Source organism: Cetorhinus maximus, chromosome 23 (assembly GCF_964194155.1).
Source record: "Cetorhinus maximus chromosome 23, sCetMax3.hap1.1, whole genome shotgun sequence".
Lineage (NCBI taxonomy): Eukaryota > Metazoa > Chordata > Chondrichthyes > Lamniformes > Cetorhinidae > Cetorhinus > Cetorhinus maximus.
The window spans coordinates 7,857,856-7,871,873 of NC_135901.1; the positions used below are offsets into that span (position 1 = coordinate 7,857,856).

A 14,018-nucleotide genomic window follows, 5' to 3' on the forward strand; every position below is an offset into this window, starting at 1 on the left:
TACCTATGCCACATAAATGTAGCAGTTCAAGAAGGTGGATCACCACCATCTTCTCCAGGGCAATTAGGAGTGAGATATAAACGCTGGCCTCGCCAGCAATACCCACATCCCGCAAAAGACTAATAAAAATGATCCAACCTACTCCACATTAAGGTGATTGTGGGCCTTCTTGATCCATGGCAGTCCTTGTGGTGAAGGTGCTTTAACAATGCTGTGTGGTAAGGGGTTGCAGGATTTTCACCCAACAATGATGAAGGAACGGTAATATATGCCCAAGTCAGGATGATGTGTGTGACTTGGAGGGAACTTGGAGATTTTTGCATGCACCTTCTGTTATTGTCTTTCAAATGGGTCGAAGTCAGTTTTAGAAGGTTCTGTCTAAGTTCTTGTCGACATGACAATGTATAAGATCCCTCTCCTTCAGTATCATCCCCCCTCCAAGGGCCCCAAACCTTTTACCTCTCTATCTGCTTCCATAGAGGCCAGAGTCTTGAGTAGGCCCAGACTGGGTGGAAGGTTGCCTTCCCTGATGGGCATGAATGAATTAGTTGGGTTTTATAACCCTACAGCTTTCATGGTCACTTGCTCCTGGTGCTGGCCCCACAAATGGCTAGATCCATTCGTCACCAGGACTCTGTTTCTCTCTCCCCAGGTGCTGCCAGACATGTTGAGTTTTCCTGCACTTTCTGTTTTTATATCAGTGAACCCTTAATATCTGCTTCATATACTGGTCAATCGATCTTTCCACAGGGGTGAGTGTGTCTGAGAAGTGTGCAACTGGAAAGCCTTATCCATTCACCTCTTGCATTACTACAGCAGATATACATTGTCCTGACAGTGCCAGCAGGGCTGTGGAATTTATTGGAGAGATCTTTCAAAAAGCTAGCATAGGCATAATGGACTGAATGGGTTCAATCTATGCTGCATCATTCTATAAAACAGTGGATATTCGGTATCAGGGGATAGAAGAGAAAGAAAAGAACCAGTGACGGTGTGACTTAACCGAGCTGGAGTCAGCACCTTCAGGGAGGAGAGACAGAGGGGAACCAGTCGGAAAATCTTCAAAAGCTCAGTAAGCAAAGGTTCAAATCACTTAAAAAAATAAAGAATGGCACAGCACCTATTCAGTAGGATATATGTGTGATTTTAAAAATTAATTTATCGCAATTGGGTTCCAATTACGTTCTATTCCCGCTTTAAAATTCAAATGGCGCTGCTGTTACCCAACATTCCCTGCTGATGTGAAAGTGCCCTATTCATATTACAGGAGAGCGGTGCGCAGGCGCAGTGCTGTACTCTAGCTGGAGCATGCGCATTATCAATTTGATCAGAGCTGAGCGAGTGAGGGAGAGGCGTTTCTCAGCGGGTGAGTGTCGATGGGGCGGACTGAGGATTGGAACCAGGAGTCGGGGTGAGGAGGAAGCGGAGGCTTCATAAACGCTCACTGCAGGCCGAAATCCAGGAATAAGACGCTGCAGGTCCCGTAATCGCAGTTCCAGGACATTTTTCCCGGTCCAGCACCAGGTTAGCGGCCGCCATATTGGCCCAGCGGGCGGCGGAGGCCTTACGCGGCCATCTTGATGACGCAACAGAGAGTGGGCGGGGCCTGAGGGTCCCGGTGACTCGGAGAGAAAGGCTGCGTTTGCTGCCAACGCCGTGAAACTCTTTTGAGTTATCAATAGTCACAGATTGCAACTCTTTCGATTACAATCACAGTTCTTGGTTTCCAGGCGTGGGACATGAACCCACAACCCTCTGATTCAAAGGCGAGGGTGCTATGAACTGAGCCACAGCTGACACCTCTCCAACGCCGTGAATGTGGGCTGAGACAATGAGCTTGTTAACCTGCTCTTTACTGCCTAATAAAACTGCTGCTGAGCTGTGGCTCAGTTCATAGCACCCTCGCCTTTGAATCAGAGGGTTGTGGGTTCATATCCCACTCCTGGAAAACCAAGAACTGTGATTGTACTCCAAGAGTTGCAATCTGTGACTGTTGATAACTCGAAAGAGTATAATAAAAGCAAAATACTGCGGATGCTAGAAATCTGATATAAAAACAGAAAATGGTGGGAAATACTCAGCAGGTCTGGCAGCATCTGTGCAGAGGGAAACAATTAACATTTCGATAAAAACAAAACAAAAACAGAATTACCTGGAAAAACTCAGCAGGTCTGGCAGCATCAGCGGAGAAGAACACAGTTGACGTTTTGAGTCCTCATGACCCTTCAACAGAACTAAGTAAAAATAGGAGAGGGGTGAAATATAAGCTGGTTTAAGGTAGGGGGGTGGTGGGAGAGAAGTAGGGGGCGGGGTGGTTGTAGGGACAAGTAAGCAGTGATAGGAGCAGATAATCAAAAGATGTCACAGAAAAAGGAACAAAGGTGGTGGTGATATTATCTAAAAGAATGTGCTAATTAAGAATGGATGGCAGGACACGCAAGGTACAGCTCTAGTGGGAGTGGGGTGAAATAAGACTAAAAGGGCATAAACGGTATAGATTTAAAAATAATGGAAATAGGTGGGAATAGAGAAAGCTATATAAATTATTGGAAAAAACAAAAGGGATGGGGAAGAAACAGAAAGGGGGTGGGGATGGAGGAGGGAGTTCAAGACCTAAAGTTGTTGAATTCAATATTCAGTCTGGAAGGCTGTAAAGTGCCTATTCGGAAGATGAGGTGCTGTTCCTCCAGTTTGCGTTGAGCTTCACTGGAACAATGCAGCCAGCCAAGGACAGACATGTAAGCAAGAGAGCAGGGTGGAGTGTTAAAATGGCAAGCGACAGGGGGGTCTGGGTCATTCTTGCTGACAGACCGAAGGTGTTCCGCAAAGCGGTCGCCTAGTCTGCGTTTGGTCTCTCCAATGTAGAGGAAACCGCATTGGGAGCAACGAATGCAGTAGACTAAGTTGGGGGAAATGCAAGTGAAATGCTGCTTCACTTGAAAGAAGTGTTTGGGCCCTTGGACAGTGAGGAGAGAGGAAGTGAAGGGGCAGGTGTTGCATCTTTTGCGTATGCATGGGGAGGTGTCGTAGGTGGGGGTTGAGGAGTAGGGGGTGATGGAGGAGTGGACCAGGGTGTCCCGGAGGGAATGATCCCTACGGAATGCCGCCTGGGGGGGTGAAGGGAAGATGTGTTTGGTGGTGGCATCATGCTGGAGTTGGCGGAAATGGCGGAGGATGATCCTTTGAATGCGGAGGCTGGTGGGGTGATAAGTTAACATTTTGAGTCTGTTTGACTTCTTCAGAGCACATGAACTTGAAACGTTAACTCTGTTTTTGTCTCCACAGATGCTGCCAGACCTGCTGAGTTTTTCCAGCATTTTTGTTTTTATTTCAGATTTCCAGCATCCACAGTATTTTACGTTTATTTTACAGTTTAAATCACTGCCACTTCTCTTCCAGGAATGCCTACCTTGAGGAAGTATTGCTCTTCTCTCCGAAGTGGATTTCTGTTTGTCTCTTTCACCATGTTCACCTTCATTGCTTTCCATTTACCCCCTGGGATTTGGTAAGGTGTTTCCTAAAACTCGCTTTCACAGCCATATTTCCTTCCTCAGCGATTGTCTCCATGTCCGACTTACCCCATGTGGATTCCAACTGAAGTTCCATCCCTCGTGTTTTGAATCCACCCAGGATTACAGGTATCTCCAGGACATACAATGTTCCTCGGAGATCTGTTCTCACTCAGTGCCATGTGCCACCATATGTACACACTCGACCCCTCTCTCCAGCAGCACCGAATCACACTATCTCAAAGCCATCCTTGTCCCCAGATTCACTTTATTCTTTGTCACATCAGACACCTTAACAATAAACTTTTTCTCTTTCCTTCAGGTGTTAAACTGCTGCTGCTGCTCCACTCTCTCTGAATGAAGATTTAGCTTCACACACACCAAATGTTCCTCCTGTGCCCAACATCTGTGAGTAAAACATTTTATTTTCTTTCCCATTGCATTTCTTTTCTAATTCTGGGTTTAAATTGTTGACTTGCAGGAACTGAAGGGAAAGGAGGTGAATCCAGGGAGGACACTGACTCTGGACAGGTTGGCCCAGGTCTCTCTCTCTCTCTTAAAGACACTGACATCCTTTGCTCTGTCAGCTTGACATATTTATTATATGGCTAAAAGAATGGCTCCTTTCCTCATGCTCACAATTAAAGGGGTGGCTTTCCCAGGAGATGGCTGACATTTAAGGGACAGGAAATTAATATAGGACGTAGATATGACTTGTGTTAAATAGTAGACATTTTATATAAATTATTGATGGTACTGTAATATAGCACATTTATTATTATTTCTATTTTTAAAAAATATAGTACTGATTAACACACATTTTTAGTCAGTTATATGTACATAGACTAGCATAAACATTTTCAGGTCCCTGTCTCCAGGACATGAAGCCCTGACCATTGATCTCAGCATGAATTGCTTCTTCAGGAGCATTGGGAAGCCGAATATTAAGTACGGCAAAGTGGGAATGGAGAGTAGGTGTCTGGGATGACTTTTGAATGGGAGAAGAATGAATGTTTCATAGAAACGAGAATTGCCTGTTCTGAGTTTCTATCCTGTACTGACAGTGATGACTTTTGTAAACTCCTTTTGCAGGATATTAGAAGGAGAGGATTTGCAGACAGAAATCTCAAATCAAACGTCACATGAAGATCTGACAAAGTCACTTAGTTTATGAGGACCAGAATATCATTGGCCTTTGAATCTAGAAGGAGAAATGTTTGTCTGTATTGTCTGCTTCAAAAGGTTTTAAACATCAGTGTGACTGGTAAAACATCAAGACACACAGAGCCGAGCCAGAGGTCCTGGAGCACTGACTGTGGAAAGAACTTTTACTGGTTACCCAGTTGAAAAAACATCTCACAATTCACAGTGAGGAGAGGCTGCACATGTGGCCTGTGTCTAGACGAGGCTTCAACTGATCGTCGAGCCTGGAGAGGCACAAGGACACCTGCATCATGGAGAAACCATGGAAATGTGGGGACTGTGGGAAGGGACTCAGATCCCCATCAGAGCTGGAGATTCATCGACGTAGTCACACCGGGGAGAGACCGTTCACCTGCTCTGAGTGTGGGAAGGGATTCATTGATTCATCTGCACTGCGGAAGCATGAGCGAGTTCACACCGGGGAGAGACCGTTCACCTGCTCTGACTGTGGGAAGGGATTCACTAAGTCATCCAACCTGCAGTCACACCAGCGAGTTCACACTGGGGAGAAACCATTCTCCTGCTCCAAGTGTGGGAAGAGATTCACTCATTCATCCAACTTGCTGACACACCAACGAGTTCACACTGGGGAGAGGCCATTCACCTGCTCTGAGTGTGGGAAGAGATTTATTAATTCATCCCACCTCGTGGCACATGAGCGAGTTCACACCGGAGAGAGACCGTTCGCCTGCTCTGAGTGTGGGAAGGGATTCGGATCCCCATCTAAGCTGGAGATTCACCGACGCAGTCACACTGGAGAGAGGCCGTTCACCTGTTCCACATGTGGGAAGGGATTCACTCAGTCATCCCACCTCCTGTTACACCAGCAAATACACACAGGGGAGAGGCCGTTCACCTGCTCTGAGTGTGGGAAGGGCTTCATTGATTCATCCGCACTGCAGAAGCACAAGCGAGTTCACACTGGGGAGAGACCATTCACCTGCTCTGAGTGTGGGAAGAGATTCAGTCATTCATTCAACTTAGTGACACACCAGCGAGTTCACACTGGGGAGAGACCATTCACCTGCTCTGAATGTGGGAAGGGATTTGCTCATTCATCCACCTTGTGGGCTCACCAGCGAGTTCACACTGGGGAGAGACCTTTCACCTGCTCTGAATGTGGGAAACAATTCAGTGATTCATCCACCCTGCGGAAACACCAGCGAGTTCACAGCAGGGAGAGGCCATTCACCTGCTCTGACTTTGGGAAGGGATTCACTCATTCTTCAAACCTGCTGACACACCAGCAAGTTCATGAGTGATTACAGAAATTGGATTCTGCTGTTATTGCTGCTGTTAATCACATCCAGGATTGAACCATGTTCATTCTCACAGTTAGTGAAGTGGGAGGGTCGGAGGGTTTCATTCTGCTGGACTGGCCGGTCACCATAAGACCACAAGATGTAGGAGCAGAAATAGTCCATTCGGCCCATTGAGTCTGCTGCTCTATTCTATGAGATCACGGCTGATCTGATAATCCTCAACTCCAATTTCCTGCCTTTTCCCCATAACCCTTGATTCCCTTACTGATCTAAAAATCTGTCTATCTCAGCTTTGAATATACTTAACGACCCAACCTCTACAGCCCCCTGCGGTAAAGAATTCCGCAGATTCGCTATCCTCTGAGAGAAGAAATTCCTCCTCATCTCCATCTTAAATGGGCGACCCCTTACTCTGAGATTATGCCCTCTGGTCCTACACTCTCCCATAAGGGGAAAAAAACCTCTCAGCATCTACCCTGTCAAGCCCCCTAAGAATCTTATAGGTTTCAATAAGGCCACCGCTTATTCTTGAGTGAGTACAGGCCCAACTTACTCAAACTCTCCTCATAAGAAAATCCCTCCATACCCGGGATTAACCTCGTGAACTTCTCTGAACTGCCTCCAATGCCCCTTAGATAGAGGGACCAAAACTGTCCACAATATTCCAAACGTGATCCAACAAGTGCCTTGTATAGTTTTAGCAAGACTTCCCTATTTTTATATTCCATTCCCTTTGAAATAAAGGCCAACGTTCCATTTGCCTTGCCTATTACCTGCTGAACTTGTATGCTAGCTTTTAGTGATTCATGCACGAGAACCCCCAAATCCCTCTGTGCTGCAGCTTTCTGCAGTCTTTCTCCATTTAAATAATATTCAGCTCCTCTATTCTTCCTGCCAAAGGAATAACCTCATGTTTTCCCACATTATATTCCATCTGCCAAGTTTTTGCCCACTCACTTTACCTGTCAAATCCCTCTGTAGACTCTTTGTGTCATCCTCACCACTTGCCTTTCCACCTATTTTTGTGTCATCCACAAACTTAGTGATAGTACATTCACTTCCCTCATCCAAGTCATTAAAATATATTGTAAATGATTGTGGCCCCAGCACTGATCCCTGTGGCACTCCACTAGTTGCAGTTTGCCAACCTGAAAATGCCCCATTATCCCAACTCTTTGTCTTTTATTAGTTAGCCAATCTTCTATCCATGTCTCACAGCTTTGCCTCCACTGGGCTGATGCTCTTTGAGCCTGGGAGTGCACATTTCCACTGAAAAGATCCACAAAAGCTGATGAAGTACATTTGTTTTATCTTGGATTGTAAGTCGTGTTTTTCCTACCACCACAGGTAGATCTCAAATAAATATATTTGTCTCTGTTCCATTGAGTCTACAGCACAGGGCCAGGCCAGTCAGCTCAATTCGCCTTTGTCAGTATTTATGTTCCACATGAGCCTCCACCCACTCCATTTCATCTCCCCCATCAGCAGATTCTTCTAGTCCTTTCTCCCTCATGTATGTACCTAGCTTCCCTTAAATGTATTCGTGCGATTCACCTCAACCACTCGCTGTAGTAGTGAGTTCCACATTCTCATCATTCGCTGGGCAAAGATGTTTCTCATGAAATCCTTATTGGATCATTGAACCCCTTCATAATCTTAAAGACTTCCATCAGGTCACCCTTCAGTCTTCTCTAGAAGTGAGAAAAATGCCCCAGCCTTTCCTGAGGGTTAAATGCTCTCAGTTCTGGTATTATTCTTGTGAATCTTTGTTGCCCTTTCTCCAGTGCCTGTATTTCCCTTTTCTAAATAGAGACCACAAATATTGACAATCTTCCCAGTGTAGTCTAACCATGGTTCTGAACAAGTTGAACATAACCTCCCTGCTTTTCAACTCTATCCCTCTGGAGAGGGACCAATATGGGCCCCATATTGAAGAAAAGACATCAAGTTCTTTAAGAGGCTGGAGAGAGGATTTAAGAGAATAACACCAGGGATGAGGGACTTCAGTTAGTTGGAGAACTGCAGCAGCTGAAGTTTCTTTCGATCATAGGGTCATTAGGGTAGGGAAGATGGCCATTTGACCCATCAAGTCCACACTGACTCTCTGTAGAGCAAACAAGTCAGTCTCATTACCCTGTTCTCTCCCTGTATCCCTGTAGTTTTATTTTCCTCAAGTGCCCATCCAATTTCCTTTCAAAATCATTCCAACACCTCTGCTTCTACCACCCTCACAGGAAGTGGGTTCAAGGTCATTACCACTCGCTTTAAATGTACACAAGACTCCTAGAGCGCAGAATGAGGCCATTCATCCCATCATGCTCAAGCCAGCTATCTAATTAATCGCATAGCCCTGCAATTTTCTTTTCATTTCAAGAATCTGTCCAATTCCTTTTTGAAAGATAGAATCAAATGTGTTTCTTACACAGTTTTCAGGCATGTCATTCCAAATCACAACAACTCACTGTGTTTTAAAACAAATAATTCAGGATTTAGTGTGTTTGGTGTCAGAGACATGGTTGGAACCAAAGTTAAGGCTCAATCTTTATTAATGATTTTTGTTGTGGGGACTGAGTGTAATATATCCAAATTTGTGGATAATTAGAAAAAAAAATGCATTTTTATACCACAGGATGTCCTGATGCATCTTACAGCCAACGAAGTACTTCTGAAGTTTAATTGCTGTTATCGGAAACTTCAGGTAGCCCTGGGTAATCAAATTCAGGTTTAAAAATCAATCACTTTCATTTTGTATTCACTGTTATAGCCAACAAGGTCAAGGAAGACATTTTATCCTCTTACATGTGGCACCTTTCTGCCTTTTCACATTCTGTAACTTTTCTTTATTGAATATAGATTGAGTTTGTATTAAAATCTAGTCATGAAACATAATTATTCAGTAATGACCTTGGTTAATGAATCAGTAATAGATAATTATATTGAAAAGGTCAGATCTTTATTTTAAAAATTAACACTGGATAATCCAAAAAGAAACTGCAGAGCTAGCAGAAATTGTTTAAACAAAGAAATTCTTTTCTAATTTTGATAAGCTACAGGACATCATATCCTGCCAAAGTACAGCTCAAGGATAAGGCTCATTGTTCAATCTGATCAAGATTAGTAAGAAGCAAAGCTATTGTCTTCCACAAACTCTTTTTGAACCAGACTATCTTGTATTAACAAAATATAATAATTAAAGGTTACTGTATTAATTAACTACTAGTCAACAACGGATGATTGAATAAGTAATGAGCCTTGAGTTACAATTAATAATGAATAATGAATCAGTAGTTATAACAAAAAGGTGAGTTTTATTTGCTGTAAAGATGAAAAACCTTAATTGCTGTGTGTATGTGAAGAATGTGTATGTGAAGATAAATGTAGCGGCAAGAGAGATCTTCAAAATCTGCTTAGCCTCAAAATTGAACTTTATGAATAAGGGATTATATAGAATCAGATGAAAGGACAGTATGAAACAGTTCTATTGTTCTCCTGTCTGAGATAATGAGTTAAGGTGATGTAAGTAATTGGGAATCCAGTTAAATTAATCTAGTAACCAGAGTGACCAATTGTCATGCTACGACAGGCCCCACTCTGACTTGAGTTAATGGTCACTTTGGGGATAAAAGTAGAGATTCCAACGGTCTTCCTTGCTATCCACGTACTGAAGATTCCCAAGGCCGAGATCCAAGGAAATTACTGACAAAGAAGGAACCAGATCCCGAGGCCGAAATCCACAAGAATTACTGTCGAAGAAGGAGCCTGGGAGGGTCACGCTTCTATGGGCTGATCACACATATGAAGTTGTAAAAGTCAATTTCTTAATGTTTTTAAGGAAACACTTTTCTTTCAGTAAACGTTTTACACTAACTACCCAGAGAATTCTGCCTTTGCCTTAATTGGTGAAAGTCTTGTCCGAAGGAAAGCAAATTTATTAAATGGCAAGTTGGAGTTGGCTGAAATCAATTAACTTACAGACCACAAGATCAGATAATAGAAATTTCAAATTTAAATCTTGCATTTATATAGCATCTTTTATGGCCACAATACATCCCAAAGCCCTATACAGCCAATGAAGTACTTTTGGAATGCAATCACTGTTATAATGTAGGAAACTCAGCAGCCAATCAGCAGCAGCAAGATCCCGCAAAGAACAATGCTATAATGACCAGATGATCTGTTTTTAGTGATGTTGATTGATAAATATTGGCCATGATACCGGGGTTAACTCCCCTGCACTTCTTCGAAATAGTGGCCATGGGAACTTCTCAGTGTGCCCAAGGCAGCAGACTGGCACTTGCATTAACATCTCATCCAAAAGACTGCAGCTCCAACAGTGCAGCACTCCCTCAGTACTGGCACTTGGAATGTTGCACATGAGTTTGCCCTCAGGCTCCTGGACTGGCACTTTTCCAAAACGACTTTCTGACTCAGAGGTGAGAGTGCGATCCACTGAGCCACGGCTGACACGATAGACAATACAAAGTTAGAAAGGGAAACATACCCTTTGCCTCCAGTGCCTAAATCTAAACCTTAAAAAACCCCATATTAAAAACAAGTATTTGACAGACAAATATTCAAATTTTGGTTTAGAAACACAAGTTTCGACTTCCTATTTGAGCCTCCAGCACTTTTCTGTCTCTATTGCTTGTGTCAATGAGCTGAGAGCTGAATTTAGCTGAGAATAATGGGGCCTGTGCCCCAGTTGGGAAACTGCCATGAGTGTCAAACTAAAAGAGACAGGAAGGTTCTGGTGGACTAATATGGAAATTGGTCTCCAACCAATTGGGGAGGGAGGGGGTGAGTGGGGCTGATGGTGACGCGACCCTGAGGTTCAGTTTCCTCTTGTCCAAAGTGGGGAGTCATGGGGACAGGGTACAGACGAGATAAAGAGAAACCATTTGGGTCCTGAACATTTTACATATTGTTGAAAAAAGAGACATGTTTAAGCTTTTCATCTTGCAATCATCAGGATACTTGCAAGAATACCAATGTAAGGAGGAAAACAACAATTTATACTATATGTGAGGAGAGTGCTGATTGGTAGGCAAGTGACGTTGCCATTCAGAATGTACCATTATTGGTGACTGACAGGTAACTGCCACATATTGTTTGAAATTTAAACCAGGCATCTTGACCCTGATTGGTCAGGGCATTGCCCTGAGGAATGAGTCAGTGAATGGCTGTCACTTATTTTGTTTAGCTGAAACAGACACAATGTGTGTACATGTTCTTTCTGTCTGCAATGAACAGGACCCTGTATTAATAGATGTAGCTTCCAGTACATGCATATGCACTACATTGCAACCTGGAATTACAACCTTAAATTGGTTGTCAGCGTAATTCTTAGCACATTGAGGGTTATTTATTAAGTGATAGGGGGAGGCAAAGAAGAGGTTACCAAAGATGTCATAGACAAAAGGACAAAGGGGTGTTGACGGTGGTGATATTAGCTAAGGAATGTTCTAATGGTGACATTAAGGGTAGAAAGCAGGACGAGCGAGGTACAGATAGCCCTAATGGGGTTGGGGTGGGGTGAAGGGCATCTCATGAATGGGCCTAAGGCCATCACTTTCAGCCCTGAAAAGTGCCCAGTCTACCTCAGGTTATCTTGGAAGGGCAAGGTATCTCAAAAATTTGAGCAACAGGTCAAACAGCTGTTTCACGCTGCTACTATGCAGTAGCAATATAAGTGGTATTCACCACTAACAGGATGCTGCTGTCAAACCAAAAAAACATTCTATCACACAAATGAATAATGTAGTATGTGAATTTCAGTGCCAGTGTGACGCTAGGTATGTAGACTGTACATCCCAAAGACTGGTGGATCATATCAAACAGCATGTCCCAGCTGCTGTTCACAATGGGCACGGTACAGACTGTACCCAACCAGCCCGTGCCTGCAAACCTCAAAACAACAGTGTCCCACATTCGACGTGATTCTGCAATTGGACAACATTGGCTAAATAATCCTCAATGTGCTAAGAATTACGCTGGCAACCAATTTAAGATTGTCAGTTGAGCTTGCAATTTAGTGTATTAGGATGTACTGGAAGCTACATATTAATGCATAGGGCCCTGTTCTTTGACAGCCATTCACTGACTCATTCCTCAGGGCAATGCCTTGACCAATCGTGGTCAAGCTGCCTGGTTTAAATTTCAAACAATGCTTGGCAGTTAACTGTCAGTCACCATCAGTGGTGCATTCTCCATGGCAATGCCACTTGCCAACCAATCAGCACTCACTTCACATACAGTATAAACTGTTGTTTTCTCCTTTATGTTGATGTTCTTGCGAGTGTCCCTGATGAGTGCAAGGTGAAAATCTTAGTCATGTCTCTTTGTTCAGCAATATTCAAGTCCTATCTTACCAAATGACTATTTTGCATATCCTTTTACTCTGGCTACCCTTGGTCCTCAAGAAATGTTCTTTTTTTAACCATATTTTCTTTCATTAATAGACTTTAAACAATAAAAATATTTGATTTTGCTGAACTTTTCATGAATACATTTAAGAACTTTAGGGAAAGCAGATGAGAGTGTTTATTAGACTCTTTAACAGAAAGTGAATCCCTCTTAGGTAATTGGCAAAGTAGCCTTAGGGGGGAAGATGAGATTTTGTTATTGACACAGTAATGTTAGAAAATGGAGTTCAGGGAATCAAATAATCCTTTATTCCCTTTTCCCAAACTCTGAAATGATTCGCAGTGATAACCCTTATTGGTGACAGTGGTTAGATTTTATTCAGTATAAATGAGACCTGACACTTACTCATGCCTGAGCAGCAGTATCAAAGTGCAGCAGCATTACCATTGCACTCTGGGTAGAAGCACCATCTCCATGTAAATGCTCCCTGGTTGCCCCAGACGCTATGGCACCAGTCAATGTAATGTATAAAACCTCTGCAAATCTCTGTGCTTGGGGAATCCCTTCTTATACTTTTATACATTACAAAGTCCATGGAGACTGATTTCACCCAATCATTGCCTACCAAACATTTGAATGCACCAATTACAAAACCTGTCATTGAACCATCTGTACCCATCCAAGCCATGTCAAACTCTCAAACAACTGGGCCCCCACACTCCATCCCTGGTACAGAGAGTCAGCATTTCCAGGCCAAACAGTGAAAACATGGTGGATTTGACACCCAGACGTCATCTATAATTAATGGTACTCTTCTTTTCTCTGTCCTCCGGGAGCTGATTATCTCCCTGTTCCCACATAGAAAGTCATCTGTTCTTAGTTCTGCTAGATTTCTGCTGAGGTTTGACCCCTTTTACACCTTTTGGATCAATAAAGCATTGGTCAATGAAGACCCAAATCACAATTTCCTATCCTGTCACCTGGCAATCAGCCTTTCACAGAGCATAATCACAACAGGAATAAAACCAGAAGTGTAACAATAAAATTAAAAATAAATGTACCGCCAGTTATAGAATTTAATTTAATGTTCACTAATTAGCAAGAAAACCCAAAGTAAGGGTCTCCCAGGATTCCTACACCTTGAGAGGAGAAGAACTCTCTGTCTCCGACCCCTCATTCAATTTCACTCTGTTATTTTCCAGTTCTGTTCTGACCCTGACTGGGGTAACATCTACTCAATCTTTTCCTCTTCTGAGGGAACACTATGAGTTCTTAGTTACTAATACATAAGGATGTACACTTCAAGCAACAGATCATGCATGGATGCACAGGGTTCTCCAGCTCTCTCTTTACCCCCATCCAACTTGAGGACAGTTCTTACTGAGTATTATTTTTCCCAAGCCCTTAATTGTGCAATCCAAATTTTTATCCCTTTTACTTTAATTTTACTCCTTTTGACCATGACCAGTGTTTAATTCTATCCTGGTTGTTTTAAAGTTAGTATCTCTATGAAGTATGTGTCAATGCCTTGATAGTGTCAAAATGTTGTCTCATTCCCCTGGCCACATGAATCATTTCATGTCATGCTATTTGTCAAGTAGCTGCATATGTCTGGGACCCAGTCTTCAGTGGAAGTTCATCATGCATTTCCCAATGCTAGTTGAAACACATGTAAGAAATG

At 43.1% G+C, this 14,018-nt stretch overlaps 3 protein-coding genes across 4 annotated transcripts in view; 2 read left to right on the plus strand and 1 right to left on the minus strand.

Moving 5' to 3' along the window:
- LOC144696878 (uncharacterized) overlaps nucleotides 1-9,992 on the plus strand; it is a 32,999-nt gene extending 23,007 nt beyond the window's left edge. The window contains exons 3-4 of the mRNA XM_078568589.1: nucleotides 2,061-2,066; nucleotides 5,041-9,992. Of these exons, the coding sequence (XP_078424715.1) occupies nucleotides 2,061-2,066; nucleotides 5,041-5,974 (940 nt within the window). The 3' untranslated portion in view covers nucleotides 5,975-9,992. The remainder of the gene's footprint in view (nucleotides 1-2,060; nucleotides 2,067-5,040) is intronic.
- Nucleotides 1-14,018, plus strand: part of LOC144698197 (uncharacterized) — a 510,286-nt gene that overhangs the window by 220,362 nt on the left and 275,906 nt on the right. The window lies entirely within an intron of this gene.
- LOC144698216 (uncharacterized) overlaps nucleotides 1-14,018 on the minus strand; it is a 500,519-nt gene that overhangs the window by 181,625 nt on the left and 304,876 nt on the right. The gene's annotated exons all lie outside the window — the stretch shown is intronic.